This window comes from Phoxinus phoxinus, assembly GCF_949152265.1.
Source record: "Phoxinus phoxinus genome assembly, chromosome: 6".
NCBI classification, from domain to species: Eukaryota; Metazoa; Chordata; class Actinopteri; order Cypriniformes; family Leuciscidae; genus Phoxinus; species Phoxinus phoxinus.
In genome coordinates this window covers 30,264,193-30,279,346 of record NC_136881.1, presented here as the reverse complement: position 1 = coordinate 30,279,346, position 15,154 = coordinate 30,264,193, and the positions used below count along the sequence as shown (strand labels likewise).

General features: G+C 37.8%; 1 protein-coding gene across 5 annotated transcripts in view; it reads left to right on the top strand.

Moving 5' to 3' along the window:
- The window catches only part of rgs12b (regulator of G protein signaling 12b), a 53,451-nt gene that overhangs the window by 14,740 nt on the left and 23,557 nt on the right, over positions 1-15,154 (top strand). For all 5 annotated transcript variants that reach the window (XR_013798078.1, XM_079616540.1, XM_079616538.1 and 2 more), the window contains one exon: positions 13,782-13,803. Coding sequence is in view for 4 of the 5 variants with exons in the window: in XM_079616540.1 (XP_079472666.1) it covers positions 13,782-13,803 (22 nt within the window). In the remaining variant the exon portion in view is untranslated. The remainder of the gene's footprint in view (positions 1-13,781; positions 13,804-15,154) is intronic.

Genomic DNA, 15,154 nt, shown 5'->3' with positions numbered 1-15,154 from the left:
CAAATTCTGACTGAATTATCATAGTGATGATACTACCTAGCTCTATAGGGTCCAAAAAAACAGACCCCTCAGATTCTCAAACACCGCTTAAGGAGATAACAAGGTTGGGACTTGTTGAAGAATGTAGCTCTTCATACCAGACTTATGTTTTAATAGTGCCTGTCAAACAAGACAAATCCACACACACAAACACACTAAGACTAACAATTCAATGTTCCGGATACTTTTTGTTGTGCACATCGACTGCAATTATACACACACTGAAATAAATAAGCACATGCCAGGAAGCTGAACCCCCTTAATTGTTCAAACACACACACACACACACACACACACACACACACACACACACACACACACACACACACACACACACACACACACACACACACACACACACACACACACACACACACACACTGATTCTTTCACGCTCCCTTCTTTAAGCAGATGCTGTGCTCAAGGCATACTAAGTAGGTGACACAACACATTGTGTAAATAACATGAAGAATCCCACTGTGAAGCACTTACATTTCAGTGTGTGTGTGTGTGCGCGCGACTGTTTCTCACGCCTCTGTGAAGTATATGAGTGTGAATGCACACACACTCACTCCCACTTGCGAGCGTGTCTCTGCATCTCTGTCTGTGAGCCCTGGGCTCTGTGGGCGGAATAGGAATTACAGCGGAGTGGGTGGAAAGACAGAGAGAGAGAGAGAGAGAGAGAGAGAGAGAGAGAGAATCAAACGACACAAGACGCAGAGATAGTGACAGGGACAGACTGTGAACACGGACTGTTTGCAGACTTGCATGCCGTATCGGACGCAGCCAGTGGATGGATGTGTTTACAGAGCGTGGAGTCATTTAACGCCCAACTGTGGAGTCTACCACTGCCATACATGGAGCCAACTTTGAGCGTCAATCCTGATGGAGTGAGTACCTGTACATGCACATTTGTACGGACTAGTGTGCTTGTTTGATCTGTCAAGTCATGTTGTGTTTAGAGGCAGAGTGTTTTAGTTGAGGTGAAGGATGTGGGTGCTCAGTCAGTTTTCTGTCGCAGGAGTCTGTGTTTGCTGTTAATATTTAAGAGAAAGGTGTGATCAGGAGGCACTTTTTGGTTTTTAACACCACTTGCACAAGTACTTGTGCGATCTTGCTTTGGAATGCAGGTCCTTGTCTGTTGAAACCTCAAATTAGTTTAAAAACTGTGCGTAGGGGCAGGTTATCAAGTGAATTTGCATATCGAATGCTCATTTGATGCCATTCATTGGCAAATATATATATTTATAGGGGCAGGTTACAAAGTGAATTTGCATATCGAATGCTCATTTGATGCCATTCATTGGCCATTGGCATATATATATATATATAGTGTAACTGTATGCTAAAGCAATTAGCAAAATATTTATGCATGTAAATGTAATATTATATAATTTACCTTTTATGGTTTGATCACGAATCATCTTGCATATGATAATCATGTGACCTGAATTGTCCAATCAGGTGTCATCAAATTCTTAAGAGCTACTGATCAAATATTTCTGTATTTGCCATAATTTTTGGGCAATTTTATTTTAGCATTATTTTAGTTTTTTTGTGGTTATTCAGGTGTCATCTATGAATTTTAAAGCAACCTTGTCTTCAGTCTCGCGTATCTCAATAGCTTGAGTGTGTTAGAGTGTTTTATTGTTGAAATTGTACAGGGTTAGACAAAACAAACATTTCATATGAAGCTGCCCCCCCCTTTCGAGAAAGATTAATTTAATCAGATCTCATAGAGGAAGCTGCGTGAAACATTAATACTTGGGGAGTGAACTCATTTGGGATTTGAAATTAAGTTGTGTGCTATTTAAGTTTGGGAATTTTTTTTCTTCTTTTTTTCTTCTATTTCACCCAAATGTTTATAAGATCTGTATTTATTTTTTGCTTGTATCCTCTAAATTTCACTATATAATTTAGATCTATCTTGGATTCCTTGTAAAACATTTGCAAGCATTATGTAATATACTATTTTAATTATTATTTGTTTAATTCATAGTATTGAATAATTTTGTGTAGTGAGTGAGTGTGTGTGTGTGTGTGTCTGTGTTGGAAGAAACAGCAGAGGGCAGTATTAAGACAAGGTTGTCTTTTAATGACGAAATCAGCTTTAAATTTTACTTTGTGTAAATAACAAGTATATCTACATTATCATGTATTGTTGAACAGTGTCCCCATTGATATAGTTTGTGCTATTTATCTTTCTTCAATTGTAATTTTCGTGTTTTGCAATGTTGATCAGGCTTGTCATCCATGTTTATGTATAAAGGAATTATTTTGGATGAGCGAAAATATATATATATATAAATTTGGACAAATCTAGCATTCACTACAGTACATTGATTAGTTAAGACTAAAGGGTGTATTCAGGCTTGGTTTTAGCTCCATGTATTAAATTGTCTCCACAGTTGACAGTATTTAACACTTTGAAATGATTTAAAATCATAAAAACTCACAAGAGCATATGTGGGCAATGCCGTGAAACCTTATAATTATAATATTATAACTTATAACTGAATATTATATAAAATGTTTCCGTAATGGCCACTTACATTCCCAGATGAGATATCATTCTAAATAGACTTCCGTCTATATGCCAGCCCGCTCATCGCACACAAGCTTCATTGGAAGAGAGAACCACTGTTAATGCCTCCATGCCCACTGGGAACAGCACGGTCATGAGAACCAAAAAGAATGTGGATCTGCATTCAAATGACTTTAGATTTGATTAAGAATTATTGGTTTTCTCTTGAGAGCACCAGGACTTTCCCTGATTCAGAGAGCTAATCTCCATCTGAAATGTGTGCCACAGTATACTAGTGTAAAGATCTGGGCCTAGCAATGCGTTTGAATATGCAGTGCTGTCAGCTGTGATCTGAAGTATTCATAACCAACTTCCCTCAGAACCTTTATACTATTGTGAAACTTGAATACACGACATGTTAGAACTGCACGATTCTGGATAAATTGAGAATCATGATTTTTTGGTTTCAAGGCGAGATCACAATTCTCCCACGATTCTGAAAAGACAACTACACAAAATAACATGTAATTTACTAGAGGTTCTTACAAATGTTAATTTCTGCAGTCTATTTAAAATGTTTAAAGGGGTAAAATGCCCTTTTCACAAGATGTAAAATAAATCTCTGATGTCCCCAGAGTGTGTGTGTGAAGTTTTAGCACAAAATACCCCACAGATATTTTTATATAGCATGTTAAAGTTGTCACTTTTTGAGGGTTTGCAAAAACGCAGTTTTGTGCCTGGCCCTTTAAATGCAAATGAGCTGCTGCAGAGGGCGGGGTTTCAAGAGCTCATGTGTGTTAGCACTTGCGATTACCTCACGCAGACACACTAAAACAGAAACTGTTCTGCCTTTAATGTTAAAACGGAGTCAGACAAATATGGAGAGACTCAAGAAGAAATGACAACACGTAGAATGGAACAGGACGTCTCTGAATGGTTAGTTGATGAATTTATGTTGCTGATGTGGAGTTAACTATCTTCAATTAGCATATTCTGTCATGGTAATCTATAAATCGCTCGAATAGGAACTGTTGTGAGATGCACACAGAGTGACTTTCTATTGCATGTGAAAAGATGGATACTAAAGTTTGAGCTGACTCAAGTCACAAATGTACTCTTATACAACAACTTTTCCTCTTCTCAACATGGACTGCGTGTTCCCGGGGTTTATGTACATTTTAGGGTTGGTGATGTCACTAACCCGGGAGGAATCTCCTGTAGTCCTTACCAGCCGTTTGTTGTAGTCCTTTTCTTTAAAAGCAAATATCTTCCTTTGCTTTGAACTTTGAGAGTTGTAACTTTGCAGATGTTGTTTATGCTCAAACAGCAGCATTACACACTAACTAAAGTTAGAAAAGTGAAATCATAATCAACCACCCCTTTAAAGATTCTGAACAAATGTATTTTTTTTAAATCATTGATTAATTGATTTGAATGAATGATTAAATGACTCACTCATACAATCTTCACAATATTTTAATATGGATGAATCAAGGTTCTTTGAACAAATTGTTTGAATAAATGATTCAATTAAAAATAAATTTTTTATTCACTCACTTATGATGTGGCGAATAGGCTAATGATGCAATTGATACAATCGTTATTTGAAGTGCCGAGTTAAAAATGGTTAGCTATTTTTTACTCTAATTTGATCGCTTATTTATAGACATCAGTGTTTATATGAACTTTTATCCCAGTTCTTCTGTGATAATATGAATATTTCTAAATTCTAACACAGAAATACAGATGCTGTGGTTGAAAAGGCTTTGTTAAGCTTATAGCCTACATGACAACTGCTTTCTCTGGCTCAGCGGCAGCGCCGACGTATATCTGAATGTTCCGGTTTTGTCATTTCGAAATGTGATCGCATTGGGTGTTTGAATCGAGATCGCGTTCTTTTAACGATTAATCGTGCAGCTCTAGCCTACTACATGTCTACTACCCGGTGTGCACACACATCATTGCTTTAAGATAGGCCTACACAACAAATGTAAACAATATGGGTTCTGAAATCGGCTCAAAATATCAGGATATTTCATATGCTGCAACTGAATTGGAATCAGAGTCTGAAGTAAAAAAATCAGAGTCTGTCCCCACCATAAACTACATGATTACTGTTGTAGTTGGGCAACTAAAATCTAACTAGTGTTGACGCGTCCAGACTTCAAATGAGGGCAAAAATAAGGGCAAAAAAGTATTCCAGCCTTCAGAGCTCATTACCAACTCATTCAAAGCAATCAACATTATTTCTGATGCTGTGACATTGCTATCCCCCCCCCCCCCCCCCCAGCATACCCAGTTGAGAACTTAAAAAGAGAATTCTTTTTAAATGGGTTTAAAATTGTATTTGTATTATATTTGTATTTATGTTGTTATTTATTAGAATTCATTGACATATTCCATATATATTCTAGTTGAAATTTAATATGTTGAGTATTTAATTTATGAGACCTATTTAATTGTATAGACGCGAATCAGATTTTTGTGAAGCAGCTTTAGTTTAAAACATTTTAAAGATTTTTTTATTATTATTATTATTATTATATATGCAAGTGTTCCATATTTATAGTATAGTAATAAACGTATAGATCATAAATCAAAGATAATTTTAATGGATCCAAACTGTTTTGGCTTTCGTGACGGGAGATAAAATAAACAGCTCACCCAAAATACTAAAAATAAAGCTCCCAAACCTCCCTTAAAGATCTCTCACCAGCAGCCAAACAGCATCAATTTAATGGTCCTCTTTATTGTTTTTTTTGTTCTCTGAAATACATGTGCCAAATATTTTTTCAAGATCTTTCTTTTTTCACCCTTCTACTCAGGAAATTGCCAATTTTGCCGCTCATATTTTTGAATCGAGCTCATGAGGTTTGCATCAAACACTGCCTTTGTACCTCCAGCTCTGGGATATTTTTATTTCTTTCTCTCTCTGTTCTGATATGACCCGCTCCAGAACCTGCCTTTCATTAACATCCACTCTCACAGCATGGTCATTCACCTTACGTCATTCTCCAACTACTCTTTCCTCCAAAAACACGCCTTTCAGCAGGACGTTCCAGAGGCCTGTCCATCCTCTTGGATTCCACATTTTTTACAGCACTAAGAAACTCGGCAGAGCTTGGCCTGGCGAGTTCCCCGGCTGTGTTTTTAGACGTTGGGAAATTAAGACGGATGATTATTTGAAGTGGCAGCGCAGTGCTGTGCCGTTGGAGGCCCGGAGTGACTGCTTTCTTTTGTCTTGAATGGAGGATTTATTTGAGTTGTGGCAGAGCCGGGTGTGGTGAAACGGTCGAGTAAGCATTTCTTGATTCCTCTAAGGGAGAGAAAGAGAGAGGCGCTAGTCTGCGTTGAAAAAGATCACCAAGTCTGACATCTGTTTTTTTAGTTACTACACAGGTCAAGCAAAGAGAGCAAGAGCGGAACGAGAGAATCCCGCCGTACTCTTCTCCATCTGAATTTCTCGCTCGCACCCCAAGTGCTTTCTGCAGGTTGTCATAGTAACAGCACAGAATCAGAATGGAACTTCCTCGTCAGTAAGACTGAGTGTCTGTCCTGCACCCGGAAAGCGTGTCGGCTCTTGCTGTAGAGGAATGAAATGAGTGCAGTCTAAGGCGTAAGAGAGGAATGGATTCGTTAGTCAATGCGTTGGGTCTCTACACGTTGGGAGCTGCGCTATATGAGCGGACATACGTCGCGAAAAGACCATGAGTCTGATAAAGAGGCTGTCGTTTAAAAGGGTCTGCTACTTATATACGGTGAGTGGCAAAAAGTTGTTACCTTTTGTTTTCTGTCTCTTTTTTGTGTATCTATAGACACTTGTCTCAACGTGAGTCGTTGTAAGATGTTAGAGATGTTTTTTTTTAGTCCCCATTCAATGGCTCTGTAAACATCCTCCAGACCTGCTGTCTGAAAGGGAGATGAGACCGAAAACACCCGGGCTACATTAACTCAGTCCCCCCCATAAAACTACATCCAAATGTGTGCAGATTGATTAGACGTGGGTATTTTGTACCCACGGTAGTATTGTCAGATACTACCGCTCGTATGTCTGTCCTAAAGAGTTTGTGCGGTAAGTAAGCTTGAGCTTGAGCATTCGCAAAGCCAAAGCAAATAGGCAAGTGCTGAATACTCTCCTAAATTTGTAGACACACACAACTCACTCTTTCTATTCCAGGGAATTTAGCACTCAATGCGAGGCGCCATTCATTTCAGATTCAGATGTAAACACTGGAATCCGTTTGTCCGTTAGCTATTAGTCCCACAGTTTCCTGCCTCTTCTCAAACCACAGTGTGTTAGGCTTGGAAAAACCCTGTCTGTTACTTTTCAAACACCTTATTGGAATGTGTGTTTGTGGGGAGGGAGTGTGGTCATCAAACATGTTTTTTTGACCAACATTACAGAGAACTGACATCCCTCATTTCCCTTCAGGTTTTCCTTCTGTCTCAGTCTGGGCACACACTTTTTTTATCCCCTTTTCTCCTATTCAGTTACTACTATACATAATATATACATATAGATTTTTCGATACATATCGAATAGACACACAATACCAGCTGCATGCACTTTCTCACTCTCTTATCTCTCCGACAGCAAGTTGACACACAAACCCACCTCCCCTCACTCGTTTCATTTGCTACAGATGAATATTGTTGGTGTTACAGGGCATGGGATTTTGCATATTGCACATAATTTTACTCATTACCGCAGATTTATGCTCACACCTAAAGTGCACGCACATAAAGTCGCGTCTCAGTACTAAATTGAGTTATTTTTCGTTGCGTATTGCGCTCAAACAGTCAAATATACACTAAATAATGTCAAAATGCCAGTCTTGGCGAGTATTCACGTAAACACAATCAGTTATGTTGAGAAAGAAAACACATGTGTAACAGTATATCAGTATATCTTAAAGTGACAGCAGCCTAATATACCTGCTGCCATATTATGAGATAATATTAAATATATATTTATGGCAGTTTTTCCCCATGGGATCTGTGGTGTCTGTCATATGATGCATGAAATAGGACACAAGACGAGATGGCTATACAGACTCACATCAGGCTTTTTACTGAACATAGCTCGGAGAGCCGAGAGTGCAGACATAACCAAAATAACCCAGAGCGAGCATTCTGAACATACCTCAATAATGGAACAAAGATATCTGCTCTGCTAGGCAGATATACAACAGTATCGATGTCAACATTGTGGCCAATGAAAATGGTGAGTGGCTAGTAACTTTAGAAAACCACTAGCCACAGTGGCTGGTGAGCAAAAAAGTTAATGTCAAGCCCTGTCTATGTGTATATATGTATTTAGATTCACTCAGAAATTTGTCACATTATAGTAATACTGTTAAATAGCTTGCATGCAAATTCTGTTTTGTGACAGGCCTGCCATTGTGAGGTTATATGTATACAAACATCATGCCTTTGTGAGTGTGAACTAGCTATTCTTTCACACTCTGTCATAAAGTCGCCCATGTGTCAGCTGGTGCATGCGCTTGCTAACACAGCATTGAGCTGCTGTGCGTGTGTTACCCACAGCCTTGTGTAAACAAACACACTTGGACATACATATTTAGTTCACACTTAAAACTCTCAAGTCTCATTTACGTTTGTGGATATTCATGCAAATGTATGACTAGGTTTGAGGTTGTGATATCAACTTCATTGTTCGCAAATGAGTTTTGAAAGCATGTGATGTAACTTATTTTTAGGTGACCTTTCCCTATCCTCCCTACAACTGACCAGACCTGTCGTAACACATAGAACATTCTTAGCATTTTTTGTGGGATTATGTTTACTAAAGCATGCTAACTAAGTATACAACCTCTTCTTGCATTTTGTTGTGGAAGCACTGTCAACCAAGCTATCATAACTCATCTATGTTGATTTTGTTAGTGAACTGAGAAGCCCTTCATTTTTGTGACAAAGCATATATAGGTAACACTTTACAATAAGGTTCATTAGTTAACATTAGTTAACTACATTAGTTAACATTAACTAATAATGAACTGCACTTATACAGCATTTATTCATCTTTGTTAATGTTAATTTCAACATTTACTAATACTTTATTAAAATCTTGTTAACATGAGTTAATGCACTGTGAACTAACATGAACAAACAATGAACAGCTTTCTTTATATTAACTAACATTAACAAAGATTAATAAATACTGTAACAAATGTACTGCTCATTGTTAGTTCATGTTGGTTAATACATTAACTAATGTTTAATAAATGAACCTTATTGTAAAGTGTTACCCATATATATATATATATAATATACATATAGACTGAGTCTTTGTGTTTGCAGATCCTACAGGTTTCGACTCTTTGAGAGAGAGAGAGAGAGAGAGAGAGAGAGAGAGAGAGAGAGAGAGAGAGAGAGAGAGAGAGAGATCACAGACCATCCAGCTGCATAGAGTTGAAAGTATATGTAAACCCTGAGGTATTTCTGGATCTCTCCACAGTCTGTTAGCAAATGCACAGCAGAGGGAAAGAGAAGGAAAACAAATTAAGTCACACCAGGGTCATCAGACTAGGAGAGATGCTGAGATGAAAGCAAGATGGGGCTGAACTTACGTGTTCTTGATGCTTTGATAACTCATCTGAAATAATTAATTTATTTTTCTGGGCTGTTAGACTATAATGTGAATAACTTTGTGCAGTGGTTTTCAACCGCTTTTTTATGCCTCAGGACCCAGATTTTACATTGGACATTATGGGCCCTATCGCATGTATCATTCCTATTTGGACTTTTTCCTCCACAGACGCACGTCGGTAAATTAGGGAATGAACTTGCGCTCCCGGGGGCGGTTCAGTGAAAAGAGGAGGTGTGTTGTGGCGCAAACGTTCCCTGGTGCTATTTTGCAGTTTCAGAAAACAAATCCGCCACTGACCAGGAAAACCTAGTCTAAAGACAGTGGCGCGTTGCGCGGTAGTCATATGCTATTTTAAGGGTGCATGCTTGGCCATTATGTAGCATGTGAACAACGCGCATACACTTTGATTCTCTAACCTAAACAGAGGTTAGGAGCAGCAGTTTTCATTTTTGCAAATCATACATTATTATAAGGAAACATTAACACACGAGGGAAATCATTGTTGTGTCCATGAAGATGTGAAAAAAATAGGCATAAATCTAGCTTACGGTACACATTTTCCCAAATGATTATACGCCTGTTTAACCGAAGCTAATTTGGGTGGGTTTCTCCCATCCCCATACAATGTTACTTCTCTGTCTTTTACGGCTCTGACGAGAACGTCGGTCTCCTCGGCTGTGAACCGCTCCTGGCGTGCGCTAGCAAATCCGCAGTTATAATAGCAATCCGCCATGGACCAAGCGCACCTCTTCTTAAAGGGAATGTGAGAGGACACTCTGATTGGTTTATTTCACATTACTCCCAAATCACACCTATGAATAATAAAGCTACTTCAGACCAACCCATTTTAGATTTGCGTCCACAAAGTTACTTGCGTTTCGCGTTTGTTACTTGCGTTTCTGAATAGGGCCCAAAGTGGTGACCTATATTTCCAAGAAGATTCAAAAACATCTTTAAATATTCAAAATATTAAAGTTGCCATGAAATAGAAATTCCCCCTATTAACTTCTTAAATGCATGTTATAGATTAATTGTGAACAATTCATGTTTGTTTATTGAATTAAATTGGATTAAATATTTTTGTTCTAATTGTTACACTGTTCCCCTGAGCTTCCTGACTTTCTTAACGCAGTGACAATCTATGCTTATTGCTTACATCACATGGAAGTCATGGGAAAAAAACTACACCTGCCCCAGGCTTGTGGAAATAAATAGATATATAGATTTTATTCTGCTAAAAATATAGATATTGTTTTACATCAACCTCATTAACTGTGAACAATGAGCACCATCAGCCCTGTTAGCAGCATCTGTGAGCCACGATCTTCTACGTTACATTAAGAAGGCAGAAAGAGATTTGGGGTAGAAAGAGTCAGGAATGTAAGGGGTGGAGAGGTTGAATTATGGGGGCTTGGAAAAGGCCACTTATATTTCAATATGTGGTTACAAGCAGTTCCACTGCCAAAAAATGAAGGGAACCCACTGGAATGAGAAGAGGGAGGGAGGGAAACAGAAGGGGTTAGAGGCCGGTGCAGGAAGAAGAGAGAACATAAGAGAGAAGAATATATCTAGGCAATGTGCTTAGCGCTTTGCTTTCTGTGGAATGTCTTCACGGCATTTCCTTCGGACAGGTTCTGAAGAATGATCAATTCAACATTATCTTGATCTGCAGTTGCGGTCTTCCCATTGTTATACTTAAAGCCTGATTTTCTGGTTTCAGATGTTGTTTTCAAATAATGTTAGTACTTGGTTTTACCAGGTTAGTTATAAGAGCAGCTCTTTCCAAAAGTGACTCAATCTACACGGTGGTGGGAAACAGATCAATCCTGCATTAAACCTACTGTGTTTAATTCGTTTTATCTCCTTTCTCATTTCAAAGTCACACTAAATAATAGTAGAGTTAAGAAAAAATAATGTAACATTGGCTGCCCTGATCTTTTGTCAGTGGTGTCACTCCTAGTTAGTAACACCTAACACCAGTTAGGTATTTTTTTTAGTTACTTTTTCATTTTCATTTTAAAAATGTGACTCTTGACGTTTTAAATGCCTCACGCAGTCCATTGACAACATACTAAAAAATTTAAGCATAGCTGAATGAGACATATAGGACCTCATTGTGTGAGAGTGACCATGTTTCTGTTACGCTAATGTAAATGAAGTATGTGATAAACTGTATAGTGTGAAAACAAACATTTAACACTGTTGTGTTTATATAGTAAAGATATCTGGCTTTCAGCAAGGCTCAGCAGTCAATGATTTACTCCTCACAGTCATCCGTGATGGTAATATAGTTGATGTTAGACAGTGTTGAATGTGTCCCTGATGTCACTAGACCAATATAATGAAGTTACAGGCGGTGCTGATGTCATCTCAAACATGGTAACCAAGGACAGAGTCAGCTTTTGAGCCAAACTGTCATTATACAAAGTCTTCCACATTCTGCTTATACAAAGTCTTCCACATTCTGCTTATACAAAGTCTTCCACATTCTCCACATTTTCTAGGATTTTTTTTCTTCTAATTTGTAGTTTGAAAATCCCACTTATTTAGCAAATGCAGTAATAAATAACACCAGGGTCAATTATGGCTTAATTATAAGGTCATGTTGGGAAAGGACATGTTGTAGTTCCAGCACGTTTGTTTGTATAGACTGTTCAATGGAAACTCCATCCATCTTTCTGTTTATCCGTCCTGGTACCAGCTGCCTGACGTGGTTATTTTTTTATTCCTCTTCCCCACGACTGTTTCTGGATTGTACATGAGCAGACTCCCCCCTTTACTGTCCTTTAATCGCTTTTAATAACCATTTATAGGCCTGTATATATTGAAACGCATTTCTTGTCGTAGGAATACGCATTTAGCTTGAAGGCTTAGATCAATTTTGAGTGAGTAAACAATGCATTATTCAGTTCTTTTGAAGATGATTGACATGGTAATTTTAATAGTCAGAATTCTTCTGAATTCCCTGCACATCCCTGTTGTTGTTTGTTTAGGCCCATTTTATAAGAGTATTATTGGATCAGTGTTGTTTGAATAAAATGTGAAGTTGGAATATTTATGGCTAGTTTTGTAATGTTTTCAGTTCTTAACAGTATAGTACTATCAGCCTTATTTGCATCCATTCATCATAATTCTGCAGAATTTTCTTCACCATTTTCACAGATGTAGAAAAACATTCACAGATTCATTGTAATTCTTATTAATGCCCTCTAGCTCATTACATGTTGTGCTGTGTGATCTTTAGTTAAATATATTTTATATAATCAAAACAAACTATTTATTTAAATATATACACTACCATTCAAATGTTTGAGGTCATTATGCTTTTTTAATATTTAAGGCTCTTATGCTCACCAAGGCTGCATTTGTTTAATCAAATATACAGTACAAACTGTAATATTGTGAATGTTCAGCATCATTACTCCAGTCTTCAGTGGTATGGTATGGTCTTCGGTATGGTTAAGTTTAAGGGTGGGTTAAGGTGTAAGGGAAGGATCAACAGTGTAATTACAAATGTAATTACATACATTAATTACAACTGTAATTCCATGCAGGTATTTTAAAAATATAAGTACAATGTAAAAAGATGTATGTACACAATAAGTCCATTGTATCAAATTAGTAATTTCAATGTAAGTACATAGTACTTAAAGCCACTTAATATAATGTGGGACCAATCATTCTAATATGCTGATTTGTTGCTCAAGAAACATTTCTTATTATCATCACAGTTGAAAACAGTTATGCTGGCTAATATTTCTGTGGAAACTGTGATACATTTTTTATGATTCTTTGATGTTTGAAGTTTATAAATTGAAGTATTTTGTAACACTCTAAATGTCTTAACTGTCACTTTTAATTAATTGTAATGCACCCTTGATTATTTTTATTTATTTATATAAAAAAAGAAAATAATTCACTGACCTCAAAATTTTGAACTGTGTATACTAATAAAATAAAAAGCCCTAAAACGAAAACAAAGTATTTGTTCCCAGTTCCCACTTCCCAAAAGTGCTAGTTTTTGTGCTATTGCTAGTTTGTAGATAAAGTGCTACTAAGCACACCCTGGATATGTCATCACTTACTGCCCTTTGAGCCCACATTTAAAGGAAATCACTCATGTGGCCCCCATCCCACACATCCACGTATTGCATGAATGCCTCTGTTATGACTGTAACATGCATCATTTGACCTTGCAATAAATGGGTCATTCCTGTAAAAAAAATCACTAATGCAATGCTTTATTGAAATATAGGTTTGATGGAGTTAACCACAAATCTGCTTTGACTATTTGTGTAAAAATTCTATGACTCAATATTTGTAATAAAGAAAGTTTCAGTCTCTTACTAAACCACTAAGTGACATGTCCAGGCAAATCAAACTGGGCGGTACTGATGTGTCACAGTGGGCAGGGTCTGGAATGTACCTGATGCATCTCATTATCTCTGAATGAGTGTGGAGGCGTGTGTGAAAGCCTGTAGCAGTAAAACAGGAAGAGCTGGTGTGTGTATCATGCCACCAGAGTACCCTGCCATGTTGCAGACTTCAGTGTGTGTTTGTGTTGGTGAAGAGAGTCACTCACACATGTCTTTCTGTGTTCTCTTGCAGTCTGCGGCTGTCTCCGATGGTGGTGAGTAATCAATGTTTCAATATCAAAACCTCAAATCACATCTGATCCTCTTGATCAATTGCCTGTTTTTCGGTATTTCATTCCACTTTTCTATCACAGTTTATTTTTGTTTTTTACTTAGATCTGTCCTATTTTCACTCCTTAACATATTGGTCTCTTTGGGATCTAATTACTTCTACATTCTTCATATATCCATTACTTTCACCATCTTGTGCTCTTTTCCTAAACTACTCACATTTCCTCAATTACTCACAGCTCTTTTCTGATATCTCGTATCAGGCTCGCTGTTGTTTTCTATGCTGTCTTTTCAATGTTAATGTTTGTATATGTAGATGAGAAACAGAGAGAGCTCTACCCAAATGGAAGTATTTTAGTCGCATGATCTCTTGATAAGATTGGTTCTCTGTTCCGTCTGCCATCCATCCCCCCAATTTTTGCTCTGTAAGTGCTTGTCTGATGAATATAGACAAATCAAGGCAAAGTCTTTGTGCCGTTTTATCGGCGTAAACAATGTAATTGAAGTTCTTTTGGCTCTTTTTAAGATCAGTTGCCAACATTATTTGTGATCGGTTTTTCTTTTCGAATCACCACACATGTATTGTATATATAATGTGCCAAAGCAAATTCTAATGTTTCATTACGTCCCTCTTTAAACCTTCAGCCCAACTTCCTCTTTTTATACAAACCCATTAATGAGGAACCGCACCAATGGTTGTACCATAAGTAGTGTGTTGTCTTGTCTGTGATTCTTCATGCCAGAGCGAGTTACTGTTTTGGCCTAAATCTCTGCATTGCAAATCCCAACTGCACTAGGAGCGAACAAGCCCTAACTACCTCCCGAATCCCCCTTCGATGTCCCAATTAGCATGTGTGAATGTGCCAGGGTTTCTGTGAATGTTTGCTTAACGCTGCCAGTCAGAGCCATAGATCTTTCAACCTTATGCATAACAAAAGGCACGCAGGGACAAATGTATGAATGCAAAACTGTGAGGAATTTACTTCAGTGGGCTGTTACATTCACAATCCTGTAGTATCGTTTTTAATGTCTGTTGTTATCAAGTTGCCTTTCCAACACAACGACCGCGAGAGGATCTGAATTGAGATCAGCTCGTAGTTAACCAGGACAGGCAGGCTGGATCAGTGTTCAGATCCCGGGGCCAGATTTAGCCCTTAGAAACTGCTCCAGGATCAATTATCAGCATGGCAGGATGTCGTAAATCGTCATGTGAAAGCGAAGAGAGAGTGAGTTAAGGGACCACTTCAAATGTTAGTAACACCCATCCATCTTGAGATCAAAGTGCAAATATCAGGAACCTTTAATTTTCTTCATTTTTCTGCTTTTGACTTCTTA